This window comes from Ornithorhynchus anatinus, chromosome 13, assembly GCF_004115215.2.
Source record: "Ornithorhynchus anatinus isolate Pmale09 chromosome 13, mOrnAna1.pri.v4, whole genome shotgun sequence".
Taxonomy (NCBI): Eukaryota; Metazoa; Chordata; class Mammalia; order Monotremata; family Ornithorhynchidae; genus Ornithorhynchus; species Ornithorhynchus anatinus.
The window spans coordinates 33568695-33587882 of NC_041740.1; the positions used below are offsets into that span (position 1 = coordinate 33568695).

The window sequence follows — 19188 nt, forward strand, 5'->3', positions numbered from 1 at the left end:
GAGAAGTCATCAGAATAATAATAATTGTGGTATTTAAGTACGTACTGTGTGCCAGGCACTGTATTAAGAGCTGGGGTGAATACAAACAAATCATATTGGACACAGTCCCTATTCCACAAGGGCCTGACAGTCTTAGTCCCCATTTTACAGATGAGGTAACTGAAGCCCAGAGTGAAGTGACTTGCCCAAGGCTACACAGCAGATAAATGCGAGAGCTGGGATTAGAATCCATGACCCTCTGACTTCCAGGCCTATGCTCTATCCACTACCCCAGACTGCTTATCAGGAGATGGGCTTCTGCTTCTCAGAAGAATCAGTCGATATGATCTTTGCCCTCAAGGAGCTTACTGTCTAGGTGGAAAGATGAACCCAAATAAGTGACAGACAGGGAGAAGAGAATGAAAAGATGAATATGTAGATAAACTTGGACTAAAACTCTGGCACATTTGTGACAATAAAAAAGGCCCCATAGGGAGCAGCCAAGGGTGGATGTGGTCAGGAAAGATTTGGATCTGCTGACCCTTAGATGTGTCTTGATTCAGTTCCAACTCTACTGCTGATATGCATAATGCACTTTTAAGGAAACTAGCCAGACAACTGATTTTAGGGAAAATAACCTCTCTTGCATTTCTTTGCCCCAATGTTCGAATCGTAGGTATGAAGTCAGTCCATTCAGATTAGTTGCCTTTTTGATTAATTCTGCCTCAAATTGTAAGGTTTTATCCTTTTCCAATGAAAATCCCATTATAGCTTTTTACTGAAATGACCATTCCTAATATTGAAATATTGTTCACTGGGCAGTAACAACAGGCCAAATTACCAAAAAAAGAAAATTAAAGTAAATTAAAGTAAATTCTTAACACCTCAAACTATTTCCCTTAACAAATGGTGCTTATTTTACAGTTGTTCAAACACATGAAAAAAAGTCCATACAGTATGCTCACTGAAGTGCCTTAATTTTAATAACAGTTATTGAAATTTGAATGCAGTGTTCGAGAGTCTTATCAATCAATAGCTTTTATAGAGCACTTACTCTGTGCAGAGCAGTGTACTAATATATCTGCCTGGAGACCGGCTTGAGGATGGGGATGGAGGGGAAGGGAATCAATTGATCAATCAGTTGATATATTGAACTCTTACTGTGTGCAGAGCACTGTACTAAATAAAGCACTTGGGAAAGTATAGTATAACAATATAACAAGCACATTTCCTGCCCACAGTGAGCTTACAGTCTAGAGGGGGTTAGATGACTCCACATGGTGTCCTTCAGTGCTAGGCTTCTGTCATGCCAAAAATGCATGAATATGTTTTTTTACATTGGATAAAAGATGTATGGAGAGGGATACAGAATACTATAACCCACCTGTAGGTGCAGAAACTGAAGGAAGCCAGTCAAGAGAAATGTTGAGAGTCTGAGGAAGACCAGGTTTAGAGAGGATGAGAAGTTTGCCAAGTTTGATTCTTATTCAGTGTTCCTAAAGTAGGTCAGACCTGCTATTTACCTTATCTCAACAAATTATTCTGAGATTTGAAGGCATGACATTTAGTAATGGTAAAAGCAGGTTCTGTAATTTGAAGCTCTTGTTTCCCACCTTTTAAATGAACAAAAAATGGTAATAATTGAATATAATGGGCTCAATCCTAATATCATCCTTTAATTTGCAGAGCCGTCCTCCCCAAATTCAAGCCACCTGAATTGCATTGTGTTGAAGAAAAAAAAGAGATGGGGAAAAATAAAGAATACAATCTGGATTCAGCCAAGCTAGAAGGAAAATATCCCCTCGGTCTTACTCAGCCTGACACTGTCCATCAATCAGATTTTATAGACTTATAGAAATTACTCCGTGGTTGCCTTGAAATGCTAATGAACATTTCACAAATGCCAATGAATAATTCACATGGTCTTTATAGACAGGAGAATCAGACAAATCTTTAGGACCCCAAAAGTGAATTGCTGGCCCAACATAGACCCATCCAGATTTACAGATTGCAACTGGGAAAGTTAGTTGACTTTTCCACCTTGGTTTCTCCATCATAAAAGTTGGAGATATTTCCTGGAGCATTAACAGGGAGTAAGCATATGTTAAAATGTTAATTAGATGCCATCTTTGAGGGGTTCTAAACTTCCTCAGCCACTGGGGTAAAGGTCCTCATTGTTTCTTTAACAAAAACTGATTTGACACAGTTTGAAAGGAGGAAACCTCAGTGTTCTGTGGTTTCATGAGCTGTTATGTCAGAGAGCAAATGGCAAGTATGTTGGGTTAATAGTATGAAACCAAAAGAATAACAATTTAACAGGGCTCTTGTAAGTGCCTCTCTGACGTAAGTTCAACCCATGCGTCAGTGTCGAATCAGACTGCTCTATCATGCTAGGATAGAAAGATCATGATTATAATTCCCTCCATGAATCAACTTTCTTTCAGCCATCTAAACTGCTATCAAAATTACTGTTATAATTTTGGTTTGGAAATTGCGTGGGCTGCAATGGAATGCTGCTATGAGTTTTTTAAAAAAAATCTATGGGTCTATCCTGCACGTTACTTTACAGCAGTTACAGAAATCGTGAACCACAAAATGTTGGAAGATGGATTCTGGCCATAGGATAGAAATAATGTAGCCATTTTCTTGTAAGAAAAAGAAAGATGGTTAGGCATCTACAAAAATATGGTCTGGATGTTGAACTTGGGGCTAATAACCCCCTTCACTTGCAGCTGTTTTACTTCCTTTCTTGTAAAGGGAATTTAATAAAAAGTAAAGCTAGTACTCTGTTATCCGTATTCTCATTTGGATATGACTCTCATCTCTCTGTGGTAAAGATTTAATAGCATTTTTAATCAGCTATTTAGGTGGCAAGCATTAGTATTGTAGAAATATGTTTTTTCCTTCTTAAAAAAAAAAAGAGTTGCTTCCTAAAACAATTCATGGATAGTTTCATAGTTATAAAAATGAAAGATGGTGAAAGACCTGTTAGAACACAGCAGGATTGTTCTTGGCAAAATATCCTGTATTATACCCTTGGGTTGGTGGGAACTCTTTGGTGTGTTCCTGTGGGTGGAGAAAGGAATTCAAATTTTGCAGAAATTAGAGGGGAGCCAGGAGTAAGAATGGAAATATTAAACGGAATCATAGGTAAATCTTAATACTTCACAGCTTCTGTCTTTTCCAAAGTCACAGTTAAAACAGAAACACTAATTAAATGTCAAGATCCCACTGAGGTTTGAAATGAAAGATATTCGTATACCAGCTGCGGTGTGCTAAATCCCTAACAGTCAGTCTGAGGTATTTATTGAGTGCTTACTGTGTGCAGAGCACTGTATTGAGTGCTTGGGAAAGTACAGTACAACAGAGAGGGAAGATATGTGTGTCCCTTGCCCACAGCGATCTTACAGTCTACAGGGGACAGCATCATGAGTACTATACCTAATCTTTTGACGGGGCTCTGTGTGAAAATTCCTTCGGCACAGGGGAGGAGATCCTTTGCCAAGGGAAATTATCATTTGTTCAAAAGTGCTTTAGTTGTCCTCCTTTAAGAAAGGAAGCTTCAAGTTGTTCATAGGTATTCCATTAAACAGATTTATAAATATTTTGGTACGTCTTCCATTTCTTGGTTAAAAAATAAGTTATTTAAATTTTTTGTGCACTGATGGGGAAACCTGCCCGTCCTGTTAATGTACCAGGGATGGTGAGAATTAGCATTTCTTTTAATAGCGATGCTTACCTGTCCTGTTAGTATCGTGGTGTATGTCAGGCAATAGACAAAGTGGAGTCAAATTGCCTCTCAAGACATGTACTCTAGATATAGTTAATGATGCACCGAGGATTAAAGCCCATACATTTGGGAAGATATAAAAGCCATCTTGCAAAGAGAAAATTGGAAAAAATTACTGTAATTTTAAAATTGATATTTGAGGCTATCATTGAATTACCTCTAGACTGGGGAGTTTTTATAAAAGATTTAGGCTTGTAGTCAGTGATTCGAAACAGCTGAAGTACTTGACAGCCCTCCCCCTGCTACCAGCCCCAATCAAATGCGAGTTTTTAAGTAAGAGTCTCCATTAACTTCCGATCTGGTGGTGGTGTTATTGGCGCCAGCAAGGACAGGTCCAGCCCCAGCAGGGTCCGGGACTAATCGATTTTGCGAGGCTGCCACCATGGTGCCTGGCTACTTTGCATCACGTGGCATGTGATATTGTTGAGCATTGGCAGAAGAGCGGGAATAGAGGTGATTGCTGCTGATAGGCAAAGAAACCCTGCCCAGGCATGGTTCCAGGTAGCATCTCAGGGTTAGATGCCATCCCATCCAACCTTGAGAGATGGAGAAGCAGCTGAGAAGCAGCGTGACTTAGTGGAAAGAGCCCTGGCTTGGGAGTCAGAAGTCGTGGGTTCTGATCCCGGCCCCGCGACTTGTCAGCTGTGTGACTTTGGGCAAGTCACTTAACTTGTCTGTGCCTCAGTTACCTCATCTGTAAAATGGGGATTAAGAGTGTGAGCCCCATGAGGGACAACCTGATTATGTTGTATCTACCCCAGCGCTTAGAACAGTGCTTGGCACAGAGAAAGTGCTTCACAAATACCATCATTATTATCTCAGATAGCACTACTGGGGGGATGGGATCGGCCAACCTGTGGGCTCCATTGCCTCCTTTCCCAAAGATGTCTTCCCTTTCTCTTCCCACCGTCTTAACCTACCTGCCCTCAGTGCCCTCCATGGCCTATCTCTCCCTTTTTTTTTTTACGGTCTTTGTGAAGTGCTTACTATGTGTCAGGCACTCTACTTAACGATGGGGTAGATACAAGAGGAAGTCTCTCTCCCACATAGGGCTCGCAGTCTTAATTCCCATTCTACAGATGAGATAACTGAGGGACAGAGAAGTTAAGTGACTTACCCTAGATCACACAGCAGACAGGTGGTGGAGTCTGGATTAGAACCCAGGTCCTTTGACTCCCAGGCCTGTGTTCTATCCTCTAAGCCACACTGCTGCTCGCCCACTTCCTCCCACTCAAGCACAGGCTTCTCTGCCAGTCACATGCCAGATGGTCCCTGGAAATAGAACAGCCCTTTAGGGATGGGTGGGAGCTCCCTTACTGGAGGAGGAGTGATTTTGGGGGTTACACAAGTTCTTGCTGGCCACATTTGAGGGTGGCTTTTGTAGGGGCTATAGAGACAGTGAGATTCACATTGTGGGATGTTTGGGGGCACCCGTGAGCTGGGAACCCCTGGACTTAAACCCTGTGTACCCCTGTGATAGGTAATCCAGCCCTATAATAGTACTTCGCATAGAGGGAAATCCAGTTGAAATTTTGAGAAAATGTCACTGAAGCCTGTTTGTAAGGCTCCAGGTGGGAAAATCGGTTGCTGTTTCAAAAATATCAGGATTCTCCCCTCTGATTGCCAGCAGTCCTAATGTAAATTTTTTGTTTCAACTCTCCCCACACCTCTTTAAAGCTTGCATCTTCGTCACTATATAGAGGGCATTTCACTCCTGCTGGATGAGTCCTCTATCCTCAAATCCCAAACCTGCCTTGTTTGTCTTTTCACTAAAAATAAAACCATCCCTTACCCTTCCACCCAACCCCAACTTCTCTCCACTTCATACAAAAACTCCTCACCATTGGCTTTAAAGCACTCAATCACCTTGCCCCTTCCTACCTCACCTCGCTACTCTCTTACTACAGCTCAGACTGCACAGTTGGTCCCTCTAACACTAACCTTCTCACTGTACCTCGATCTCGTCCATGCGCCCATCTCTCACCCACATCCTACAACTGGCATGGAATGCTCTCCCTCCTCATTATCAGGCAGATAATTGCTCTAACCCACTTCAAAGCCTTTTTGAAGGCACATCTCCTCCAAGAAGCTTTCCCTGACTAAGCCCTCCTCTCCTCTTCTCCCATTCCCTTCTGCACTGCTGTGACTTGTTCCCTTCATTTATCCTCCATCTCATCCCCACAGCACATCTGTATATATCTGTAGTTTATTTATGTGCTTATGTATATTAATGTCCGCCTCCCCCTCTAGACTATGAGTTCATTGTGGGCAGGGAATGTGTCTGTTGTGGTACTGTTCTTTCCTAACCTTAGTATAATGCTTTGCACACTAAGCGTTCAATAAATATGATTGAATGAATGAATTCCCCCACCACTATCAACATAAAACAAAAACCTAATCTCTCTCCAACTCCATTCCTGCTGGGTCAGCCCTCTCCCAGCCCAGGCCATTCCGATTATCCTAAACTCAAGGGGCTAGGAATGGGGCAAGTGCAGCAGAAATAGGGATCTTGGCCCTGCCCTTACATGACTTTGGGGGACCGGAGTGGCGAGAGGTGGGACAGATTGTATTAGCAGGACAGGGGCATTCATTCAATTCATTCAATTGCATTTACTGAACACTTACTATGAGCAGAGCACTGTACTAAGTGCTTGGAAAGTACAATTCAGTTAGTGAAGAAAAAAGTCTGAGTGTTCGGAGTTTGAAGTGACACAGCAGGGGAGAGGGAATAGGGAATATGGGGAAGGTTGGGTGAGAATTTATAAAAGAAGGTTTACCTAACAACCACTGGCTGCAGTGGAGAGAATTTTGACTCCCTACCCAGTGACTGCTAGCTGGTTAGTCCTGCTGATCCATACCCGGAGAAACTCTTTTTAGTAGCACTGTCTTTGTGAATAGGAGCACGTAATGAAAGCAATTATGGGTTGAAAGGAGGCAAATGATCATTTTTTTCACCCCCCAGCAAAAACAGCTGGAGATCGAAAGAACGACAAAATGGCTAAAAATGCTGAAAGGCTGGGAAAAATACAAGAACACTGAAAAGGTAAATAAAGAGTAACCCTGTATATAGATGATTTTCCAAAATGTCTATCTGAATATAAAATCATTTAAATGGAGAAAAAAGATTGTAAAACTCAGTGCTGCAAGATTTAATAGACATCTTTATGCCATTTTGAATATGCTTTATATCTTCTTCTTAAAAGTTTGCCTCAAGCCTTGAAGAGCAATATTAACTTTTGCCTTAACACTTGTAAAAAGCGGTGTTGGAAGATAAAATAAGAGGCATATGGAGGTTAACTGATTTAATATTTGTTGGATTACATAATAAAACAAGATCATGTAAAATGTGTGACCCTGGTTATCTAGGGTTTTTGCGTTCTAGAGCATATACCTCTCTTTCTGCTTAAATAACAGCGTGTATGTTTTATTTATTAGCTTGGGTAAATTTAATATTGACTGCATAAGCATGAAGTTGTGATAGCTTGAAAGATTCTTTATCAACTTAGGGCGGATAATGTCCTTTAAATCTATTCTTACATCCTCCAACAAATCAGTTAATCACTGGTATTTATTGAGCTCTAACTTTGTGCAGCGCACAATACTGAGCACACGGACAAGTACAAAACAGTTGATGGTTATGATACCTGCCTTCAAGGAGCTTACAGTTAAATAGTAGACAGACATTAAAATAAATCACAGGTAAAGAAAGCACCAAGAATAAGGATTTGTAGGAAAATACTAGCAGTGAAAATGAAAGTTTATTCTGGTTCTGTGGAATAGTTAAGGTAAGGGAGTACATAAAGGTAGAAATGGGAGAAGAGGAAAACATATCTAAATTTTACGTAGCTTCTTAAGGATATCACTGATAAGAAGGGATGGGACCATTCCCAAATGTGCAGGTTTGTGAAAATCTTTTTTTTTTTTTATGGCATTTGTTAAGTGCTTACTATGTGCCAGGCACTGAACTAAGCATTGGGGTAGATGCAACATAATTGGTTTGGACACATACTCTGTCCCACATGAGGCTCACAGTCTTAATCCCCATTTTACAGATGAGGTAACTGAGTCACAGGGAAGTGAATAGACTTGCCCAAGGAAAGGGGAAAGAGGGGATGTACACTCCCTTTTCTGCTGCACCTGTATTCAAGGAAATATCTCTTAGATTCCTCTAAAAATTAACATGCATATTAAAGTTCTATGAATTAATATGCATTAGGCAATGCAACAGTCAAAGAGAAACTGATTAATGCATTTTTAATTCTGATAAATTTTACCAGAACTCTTTTTTAAATTTAAGAATACTTTCCTGCAACAATGACAGTAGCATTAGGGGATATATGGGACACTGGTGTGAATCAGAAAGTATCTTCTAAACTCTTCCAATTCACACTCTGCACTTTAATTTTTAGGACTTATTTAAGAAGTTCCCTAGCTTTTGCTTTTTGTTTAAAGAAATTGAGCTTGTTCTCATTACCAATTCTGTTGGCATAAAGCCCTAGATAAATAACAGTCCCGAAAATGTCTTAAATCTAAACATGAATTTTCTGGAGACTTAATACATAGTTTTTAAAATAACATCTCTAATAATGAAAGTGTTTTAGGATACAGTACTGAGTCCATCTACCAAAAGATTATTGCTGGCATATTTTTGTCAGATAGAGGTGGTACAGTCACAAAGAACTTTAGTCTTGGAGATGGAGAGTGTCATCTAATTGCTATTTAAAAAGATGATTTATATTGTTGCATTTAGGATGGACTAGACAGAGGGAGGCTGGAGGCAGAGAGGCCATCAAGGAAGCTATTTTAGTAATCAAAATGTGCGGCGATGAGAGCTGTATATTAATGGATTGGAACTATGCCCAGTCCTTATATAGTGAAAAGGTTGCATTTTTGCAGAACTCTCATATCATAGAAAATTCACATCATAGTATTCACATCATAGCTATTATCATAATAACTCACCCCACCACAGATGTTCCACATTGCACGTGCCAGCCATTTCTTTGGGCACCATATCACGCTGTACAAAAAGGCACATGTTGTTAGAAGAGTTTTCTCTAGTTCTGCTATCATGACCTAGCCAAAACACCTAATGAAACCATGTATTTGGGTAGAACCAAGAATATCCTGAAATGTGTTGTACATATTTAACATTATTACTATTATTATAATAATTTAATTGTAATATATTATCGATTGGTTATTATGGTATTTGTTAAACAATTTGTGTTGAACATTGTTCTAAGCACAGGAATAGATACAAGTTTATCAGGTTTATTTAATGGTAGTTGTTAAGCAGCTTACTATGTGCCAGGTACAGTACTAATCATTGGGGTACATACAAACTTACCATTTTGAACACAGTCCCTGCCCCATATGGAGCCTGATAGGATTAATCCCCATTTTACAGATGAAGGAACTGAACCCAGAGGCCTTGTGACTTGGCCGAGGTCCCACTGCAAACAAGTGGCAGAGCTGGGATTAGAACCCAGATCCTAACCCGTGCTCTATCCACTAGGCTACACTGTTTCTCAGCATGGAGTGTTGAACTCAGTCCCTCTCCCACATGGGGCTCACAGTCTAAAGAGGAGGGAAAATAAGCTGTTTACTTTTTTTTTTTTTTTTACAGGTGTGTAATTTCTTTTTCAACTCCATATCTGTCAGTATCCTCAAACACTTGTAAGGGACTATTGGCTAGCCAAGCGTCTTCTAGTTTGCCTGACACAAGCAAATTATAACTTGCCTAGTATCAACTGACAAGAGATCTCCCTCCCCAACCTCTAGTTCCTATCCTTAAATGGAAAGAGCAGGTGGATATTTTCTGTTGCTTTGGTGAAACTATTTGGATTAAGGGTAAGATTGATTTAGCCACAGGGACAGGTGCTGCAAATGAGAAGAGCCTAATAGGAAGTTAGGGGTGGTGAAAGAGGATGTCAAGTGACAGCATGAAATAAATAAATAAATGAAATGGCCATAGGAAGCCCCAACATGGATCATACAGTCCAGAGAGGCTCCAGGACTATGCCAAGGGATGCGTTCAAAAACAGTCATATCCCAAGTGAATAAAAATCCTCCAGCTTGCTGATCTAATTGTTCAACAAACTTATGGACATGTGGGGTCCGATCCAGCTACTGGTCAGCGAATCCTAATGAGTTTTGTAGCAGTTTATTATCTAAGGTAGCTTTTAAGGACGTGAAAGAGTGTTTTTTAAATGATTGTTTAGGGTGAAGCAGTGAACCTCAGGCCTCTTGAGGTTCAAGGCTTTTTTTTAAAAATGGTATTTGTTAATTGCTTATTATGTGCTAGGTGCCATACGAAGCACTGGGGTAGGTAAAAGATAATTGGATTGGATTAGTCCCTGGCCACTTAGGATTCACAGTCATAACCCCCAATGTGCAGATAAGGTAACTGAGGCAGAAGAGGGGAAATGACATGCCCAAAGTCACACAGCTGACAAATGGCAGAGCCAGGATTGGAACCCAGGCCCCCCGACTCCCAGATCCATGCTCTTTCCACTAGGCCATGCTGCTTCCCAGACTTTATTCTGATATGGATTCACTAAATACATCTTTAAAGTGGAGATGCTGTAATATTGACCTGCCATATAGGGATTAGATGTGGATTAATGAACAATTGTGTGTGCTTTAAAAGTACAAAAAATTAATCAAACTTTGTAATTTATTTTTGGCCAAGCAGCATTAAGTTAGGTGATACATTGGCCATACCTTTGAAATTCTAAGCTTTTGTCAGTTTCTAACATTCAATTTATTTTTCTTTTCATCAGTTTCAACGAAGGATTTATAAAGGAATTCCACTACAGCTCAGAGGTGAAGTCTGGGCTTTACTTCTCGATGTCCCTAAAATGAAAGACGAAACAAGAGACCTTTATAATGTGAGTACATTTTCAATCAGTTGGACTTGAATTTTCAAATTAAGAAGCAGAAACCTTTACCTTTCTATCTTAAAAGCAATATAAAGTATATTTAATTACATTTAGACTACCTGTACTGTGAAAATTGTTTAACTCCTTATATATTCTTTACTTAAGATTTTAAAGTTCCTACACAGCTACTAGACTTTCAAATGGTCCATTGCAAACGTTTTTCTTCAATTTGTCACTATCAAGAGCCATTCACATAGGATGACTTAGAAAAAATAAAAATGTCTAGGCATATTAGGGAAGCAGCGTGGCACAGTAGGTAGAGCTTGGGCCTGTAAAGTAGGAGGACCTCGGTTCTGATCCCAGCTCCGCCACTTGTCTGCTGTGTGACCACGGGCAAGTCATTTCACTTTTCTGTGCCTCAGTTTCCTCATCTGTAAAATGGGGATAAACATTGTGAGCCCCCTATGGGACATGGACTGCATCCGTGAAGGGTCTTTCACTTGCTGTACTCTGTGCCCCAATGGGAAAAATGACTGGCAGGGACAAAAATGGGCAAATGCCACCATGTAAGCCACTAGCATAACAATCAGTTCCTCTGTACACTTCTTCACGTCTGAAGTCTCCGGATCAAAGCTTACCCATTGTTCTTATAGGGGAACTCCTTCAATAAGGAGATAAGTGAAGTGTAACGTAGAGTTTAGAATCTTGCTCTAAATTTTCCTTAGTTGAGTGTGATAAAAATATGCCAATAGGTAAAATAAAAATATTTTATGATAAAATATATGATTTTTAACAAACTGTTGTACAAATATAATTATTTTTAAATATAGTCATTAAAATCATTCTAAAATATATCTAGAAAAATCTCACTCTCTGTTCATAATAGCCATTAGAAAAGGGTCTAAAGCCTGGTCTTGGGAAATAGTAAACAACTAATGCAGCCCTAGGTACTCTGGAATACATTGTTAAAATAGGAAGTCATCTTGGAGCAATACAAAATAAAGACACTCATAAATTTAAATCGATTTGTCTGTAATTTTGTGGGGTGTTTTTTATTTGAGGATGATATACAGCTTGCATAGGAGGTATTCATAAACAGTGCATGTGGTTAAAATAATTAGGTTTTCATATATGCACGTCATAGAGAGTTATTTATGCATTTTCACCATCTGCTCACATATTTTGTATTTTCATTGAATAAATATGTTTAATATAATTTTGGTTACTGTAGTGCATTAGAAAAGTCCAGAAGCTTCCTCAATGTTTTTGGATTCTAAATAATTTTTGAAGAATTTAATTTGCTCCCTCTTGTCAAATTGTTCTCAAAAGTTGCCAATATTTTTCTATTTGTAACAAATATCTGCCTCAATTTTCCTTAGAAATTGAAACATCGAGCACGAGGATGTTCACCTGACATCAGACAAATTGATCTTGATGTCAACCGGACATATAGGGACCATATTATGTTTAGAGACCGATATGGAGTTAAGTAAGTAAAGTTTAAAGTTGTATGACATTAGGTCACTTGTAAATAGGCTTAATTGATTGTGCAGTCTTGAACATAATCAGGAAAGAGCTAAAAGCAAAGTTCTGGAGATAGATTAGGAATAATGGGACTAACTCCATCACAGACTCAAAGATTTTTGTGATTGGACAAGTAACGTGGAAGGGATTCTGACAGGTATTGGGAGACCAGCAACCCGAATGCAATTTCTCAGAGTCGTGGCAAAATAGAAAAGGGCTACAGTATTTCTCTGGTTTTGTTTAAAATTAAGTTTATTTTTGAGAATATCCCCTATGAAACAGTTGCACCAGGGTGAATTTGTGGAGGAAAACCCTAAGCATTAATAACTACAACAACAACAACAAAAATCCCAGGAAACAAAATAATTCCCCAACCCGACTTCTCTTTCAGGTTCTAAATCCCTGAGAGACTTATTTTCTATGTAGCAGGCAGAAAAGGAGAAGTTGAGGCATTTTCAAATGGTTTCCAGAAACCATTGTGTTGAGCCTAGGGAGTGGGATTGAAAATGGACTTTCAAGCCCCTATAAGTGAACCCTTACAAGCTGGGACTCTAGTGTAGAAGCTCCCCAGGTACAGTTCCATTTCTGAACACAATATTTGATGTGGGTTCTAAGATACCAAAGTTGTAAATAATTTCAAACTCTGAAAAGTGGAACTAAGTGAGTTTGTCTTTTCCATAAGTATGACATGACATCATCATCAGATTTTCCTGCTGAACAAGATTCTATGCTTAATAGGCAATAACAATGATCAAAGTTCTTGGCTGAATGGACGTGTTAAGAATAAGGCAGATAAACACCTAGGAAGGTTTAAGTTAAGGCGGGCGGACTTCTTGAGCTCCTTTCAAGCATTGTAATCTTACAGCATTTAGTATAATCCATTTTCTAAAAGTCTAAAAGAAATTTAGTTAAGGCGTAGAAATGTAGGGTATGTTTAAGGAAGCATTACATTAAAATAGAAAATAGTATTCCTTATAAGACTGTTGCAATTTTACATAAGTGAGAATAACAGATGCAGATTCTGAGGTCTATCCACAAAACAGTATGCTCTCCTCTCTGTGATTTCTTTCTTCCAACGAATGAATGAGGATTTTGGAGGTTGGAGTAATCTAGCTAACTTGGGTAGATGAGGGGTAGGTTGTCTTCTTAAACTCTTTTCAACAGAATGTTCAGTGTTTAATTAGAGAAGCAGCGTGGCTCAATGGAAAAAGCCCAGGCTGGGGAGTCAGAGGTCATAGGTTCTAATCCCCTCTCAGCCATCTGTCAGCTGTGTGACCTTGGGCAAGTCACTTCATTTCTCTGGGCCTTAGTGACCTCATCTCTAAAATGGGGATGAAGACTGTGAGCCCCACATGGGACCACCTCTTTGCCTTGTATCTACCCTAGTGCTTAGAACAGTGCTTGGCACATAGTAAATGCTGTAACAAATACCAACATTATTTAGAGAAGCAGCGTGGCTCAGTGGAAAGAGCCTGGGCTTGGGAGTCAGAGGTCATGGTTCTAATCCTGGCTCCACCACTTGTCAGCTGTGTGACTTTGGGCAAGTCACTTAAAAATAAATATGGGTATTTGTTAAGTGCTTACTTTGTGCAAAGCACTGTTCTAAGCTCTGAGCCTCAGTTACCTCATCTGTAAAATGGGGATCAAGACTGTGAGCCCCACGTGGGACAGTCTGATCACCTTGTATCCCCCCAGCGCTTAGAACAGTGCTTTGCACATAATAAACGCTTAACAAATGCCATCATTATTATTAATTGTGAAACGTCATATCCTTTATAGAGTGAGGTCATTACATTTAAGACAATACAGTGTAGTGTGGCCCAGATCGGCCTCTTCCATAGCCAGTATATGAGACAGAAAGCCCCATTTTCAGATTTCTTAATGAAAACCAATTCAATAATTTGATTTCACCTCTTTTTATTTTCTCTAGGCAGCAGGCTTTATTCCATGTTCTAGCTGCATATTCTATATACAATACGGTAAGTTGGGATAGTTATCTGTGTTTCATATAAAATTGTAAATTAATAAATTAAAATTCATACAAATAAAACTTGCCTACATATTTATGCTTACATTCTTGTCACCACTGCCTGACAGCCATATACGTAACCACTTTTTGTTTCCGGAGAAGCAACAATAATGTGGATAATGATATAAACATCATTGCTTTTATTCCTCCCTGGATTATTGGTCAGTATGTCCATTTGGTATCAGAAAAAGACAAAGTCAAAAAGCATTGCAGAAGTGGGACAAAAGACAGGCTTCCCAGGAAGTTATATTTCAGGAAATAAAGCTTTTGGAAAGGAAATCATTTGTTAAATAATAGCAGAAAATATTTACATTTAATGCAACTTTTAATTTTTACATCTTTAGGGAAGGAATGCTGTCATCTTTCCCGAAGTTACAATTTAATTTAGTCTTGGACTTGTAGTGTTTGGTCATTTGCGGTACCAGGGGAAGAAAAGTTAAAATGTCTTATTTGTTTTTCCTACTTAAGCCTGTTGACACATTCTGTTTCCACCTCTTTCTATGGTAATAAATTCCATATGCTTATCACCTGCTCAGTGAGTAAAGTTTTCTTTTTATTGGTTTTCAACCCTAATCCTGGTGTTGAGAGTTTTGATGAACAACAGTTCCATGCTCCACTTACAGTCATTCTAATGACCTGGTAAACAAAGTCACATTCCCTCTCAAACTTCATTTTAACAGACTGAAGTTTCATAATTCTTTCAGTATACCCCCCATCTCCATGATCATGTTGGTTGCCTTTTTTTGGTAACTTAAGCTCAGGGTCGTACTTCTTAAAGCACAACTACCAAAATCCCCGTTGGCCTTCAGGTCTCTGTTTACGGTTTTACTCCCAGATATTATTTTTTGCACTACAGGATTAGCCAAGCTTGTAAATCAATCAGTTGTACCTACTGAGTGCTTACTGTGTGCAGAGCACTACTGAGTGCTTGGGAGAGTACAGTATAACAATATAACAGACACATTCTCTGCCCACAACGAGCTTACAGTCTAGAGGGGGAGACAGACATTAATATAAGTAAATTATGGATATTTACTTAAGTGCTGTGGGGCTGGGAGGGAGGATGAATAAAGGGAGCAAGTCAGGGCGATGCAGAGGGAGTGGAAGAAAAGGAAAGAGGGCTTAGTCAGGAAAGCCCCCTTGGAGGAGATATATCTTCAGTAAGGCTTTGAAGCCTGGGAGAGTAATTGTCGGTCAGATATGAAGAGGGTGTTGTGTTCAAGGCCAGAGGCAAGACGTGGGTGAGAGGTTGGTGGCGAGATAGACGAGAGGGAGGTACAGTGAGTAGGTTGGCTTTAGAGGAGCAAAGTGTGCAGGCTGGGTCGTAGTAGGAAAGTAGCAAAGTGAGGTAGGAGAGGGCAAGATGATTGAGTGATTTAAAGCTGATGGGAAGGAGTTTCTATTTGGTTTCAGAGGTGGATGGACAACCACTGGGGGTTCTTGAGGAGTGGCGAAACATGGCCTGAACATTTCTGTAGAAAAATGATCTGGGTAGCGGAGTGAAGTATTGGACTGGAGTGGGGAGAGACAGGAGCCTGGGAGGTCAGCAAGGAGGCTGATATAGTAATCAAGGTGGGTTAGGATAAGTGCTTGGATTAATGTGGTAGCAGCATGGATGGAGAATAAACTCAATAAAAATGTGGGTTGGGCAGGAACTATCTCAAAGATAGGTTCAAGGCACCTTTTCTGGTTCGTCCAGCCACCCCACCACCTCTAGAACTGCAAATAGCAGTGCTACAGAACAGCACTGGTGGAGACTCAGCACCTGAGTTGTTCTTGGAACTGTCTGAAGGACTCCCAACCAGGAGCATAGTATTCATTAAGTGCTTCCTTGGTGTCAAGCACCATGCTACTGCTGGAGCAAGCTATAAAATAATCAGATTGGACACACATGGGCTCAGCCTCAGAGGGAGGAAGAACAGGTTTCACCCCATTTTACAGTTGAGGAGATGGAGGCACGAAAGGTTAAGTGACTTGCCCGAGGTCACACAGCAGAGATGGGCCGTCTGTCCCAGTGGCAGAGGCAGGACTAAAACCCAACACTTCCTGAGTTTCAGTCCCTTACTCTTTCCACTAGACCATACTGCCAGCAGATATCATAGGTGAAGTTCAGATTGTTTGTTATCTAGTAAAGGGCTGTGGTTTCAGGAGACAGCAACCTTTGCAAACAATGAGATGCCAAAAACTCCCACTCACGTTTCAGGTAGCAGAGTAAACTTCGTATTTTTCCAGTGTTACAGAACGTTTTGTAACCTTTGCTCTTGTTTAATCTTCAGGAGGTTGGATACTGTCAGGGAATGAGCCAAATCACAGCTTTGCTGCTCATGTATATGAATGAAGAAGATGCTTTCTGGGCCTTGGTGAAATTACTTTCAGGACCCAAATATGCTATGCATGGTAAGGAATGCCAATTTTATCTAATAAAGAGAAGATTGTAATCATATTAAAAAACCCATTAAAGGTATTAATTCAGTGAAGAAAACAACCACCAAGTCTTCTGTGAAAGACTTCTTGAAATAGTGTTTAAATGTATTTTTCTTAAAATGTGAAAATAGAGTTTTCAGGATTGCCATTTTAGCACAATTTTAATAATAGACAAAATGTTATGTTAGTCTTTTTCCAAACCCTATTTATTATGACTTGCACATGTAATGGCTGAATGAAAGTCAAGTTCTGCACATTTGTGTTTATAATTTTGCCCTCTGCTTGCTTTTTACAAGTTCTAATCCCTCACAAAATTTAGAACTACATGACATTAATGTGGACATGGTGTGGATTTCAAAGCTGTGTCAGAGTAATTTGGGTTTACAATAAAAAAAGACATTGGCTTAGAAAAATTAATATTCTCCCTGAAAATTTGTGCCAGAAACTTATCATCATCCATCTCCCAAACCTTTCCTGCTCTACTTTCTCTTAACCTATTTTCTCACCAATTTTCTCTATAATGCCCTCACTTGTCCTTTGCTCCATCTCTTCCATGTGTTCCTTTTTTCCTACCCCTTAAGTCCCATTTCAGTATCCCTGTTATTTATACCTGTTCAGTCAATCAGTCAATGTTATTTACTGTGCACTTACTATGTGCAAACCACTGTACTAAGCTTGTGGGAGAGTACAATCCAACAGAATTAGCAGACACATTCCCTGTCCATAATGAGTTTACAGTCTCCTGCTCACCTCTCAGCTACTGTCTTTCCGTATGGTTCTTATCCCTTACTATAGGCCAGCAAGTGTTTAGGCAGTCATCTGATAGCCGGAAGTTCTTCTCACTGGAATCCACTATACCACCAGTCCTTGGACTTGTTTAATCTTTTGGCAGAGAAGTGAGACTAGCCTGAACTATGAAGGAGCAAAGCTCCATCTTTTGGCTGAAGCATCTCTTTTTTTTTCCTCAGGCCAGAAATGATCAAATTTTACCACGCCTTGAGGGTTGTAAATAATCATTATTTTTATTATCATCAGTGGTATTTAATGAGTGCTTACTGTTTGTAGAACACTTTGTTTAACACTTGGTATAATACAATACAACTGAGTTGGTAGACATGTTTCCTGCCCACCATGAACTTACAGTCTAGAGGGGAAGAATTATGGCATTTATATGATTTTACTAGTGGGGTAGACACAAAATAATCAAGCTGGACCCATTCTCTGTTCCACATCAGGCTATGTAAGAGGGAAAATTTCATGTCCTTAAACCTGGAACTTCTTAAAAAAGATAAATTCCTCTTCAGTCCAGTGTTTGGACCGGGGTATTGAGTTGCCTTTGCTTTCTTTTGGATTCGTTATTAACACAACACTTTGTATTACTTTCCTTTCTCCGTACTGTTTTTCTGCAATACCCCACACAAATATCAGATTTTACTACCTTGTTGATTTAACAGTTGTGCTATTTGTTAAGTTCTTTCTGTGTGCCAAGCATTTTAGTAAGCACCGGGTGGGAGAATAACAAGATAATCAGATCGGACAAAGTTCTTGTCCCACACTGGGCTCACAAAATCTACTGGATAGGGAAGTGGAATGTGATGGCTTTTGTTGATGTTTGCTTATTTGGGGAAAAAAAAGCCCTGTTTCTGAGAACCATCATTTAACATAGTCAGTATTTTGAGGCAACCTCTTCATTTTTAACTGTTCATCAGGTTTGCTTGTAAAGTGCTGCTAAATCTGCTGGAATATTTGTTTAGTAGCCTAGTGGAATAGAGCACAGGCCTGGGAGTCAGAAGGACCTGGATTCTAATCCCAGCTCAGCCCTTGTCTGCTGTGTGACCTTAGGCAAGTCACTTCACTTCTCTGTGCCTCAGTTACCTCATCTGTATAATGGGGATTCAGATTGTGAGCCCCGTTTGGGACATGGACTGTCCAACTCAATTACCTTATATCTACTGCAGCGCTTACTACAGTGCTTGGCACATAGTAAGCACTTAACAAATACCACAGTTATGAAGCAGCAAGGCATAGTGGATAAAGCCAGGGCCTGGGAGTCAGAAGGTTATGACTTCTAATCCCAGCTCCACCACTTGTCTGCTGTGTGACCTTGGGCAAATCACTTCATTTCTCTGTATCTCAGTTACCTCCTCTGTAAAATGAGGATTGAGACTGTGAGCCCCACATGGGACAGGGACTGTGTCCAACGCGATTTGCTTGTATCCACCCCAGTGTTTAGTAGTGCCTTTTAACAAATACCATCATCATCATCATCAATCATCATTATTATTCTTTGATAAAGACACATTTTAAAAGTGGTCATTTCCAGGCCTTTTTATGATTCTTTGATATAGATGGTAGTTTTGATTTTTCTGCTTGCATAAGTGCAAGTTTATAGATGCAGTAGCTAAGGTGATTTTTTTTTTTACTATCAAGCTGGTTTATGACATGACAAGTAAAAACAATTATTGTCTGGGTCATTACATCCACGAACCAGTAAATAATGCGTAACTGGCCTTCCCTTTCTTTCCAAATCATGGCTTTCTTGAAACCTTTCCAACTCT

The 19188-nt window shown here is 39.7% G+C and overlaps 1 protein-coding gene across 2 annotated transcripts in view; it reads left to right on the forward strand.

Moving 5' to 3' along the window:
* The window catches only part of USP6NL (USP6 N-terminal like), a 118065-nt gene that overhangs the window by 78495 nt on the left and 20382 nt on the right, over positions 1–19188 (forward strand). For both annotated transcript variants that reach the window (XM_029077564.2, XM_029077565.2), the window contains 5 exons: positions 6732–6812; positions 10555–10662; positions 12033–12142; positions 14108–14156; positions 16483–16603. In XM_029077564.2, the coding sequence (XP_028933397.1) occupies positions 6732–6812; positions 10555–10662; positions 12033–12142; positions 14108–14156; positions 16483–16603 (469 nt within the window). The remainder of the gene's footprint in view (positions 1–6731; positions 6813–10554; positions 10663–12032; positions 12143–14107; positions 14157–16482; positions 16604–19188) is intronic.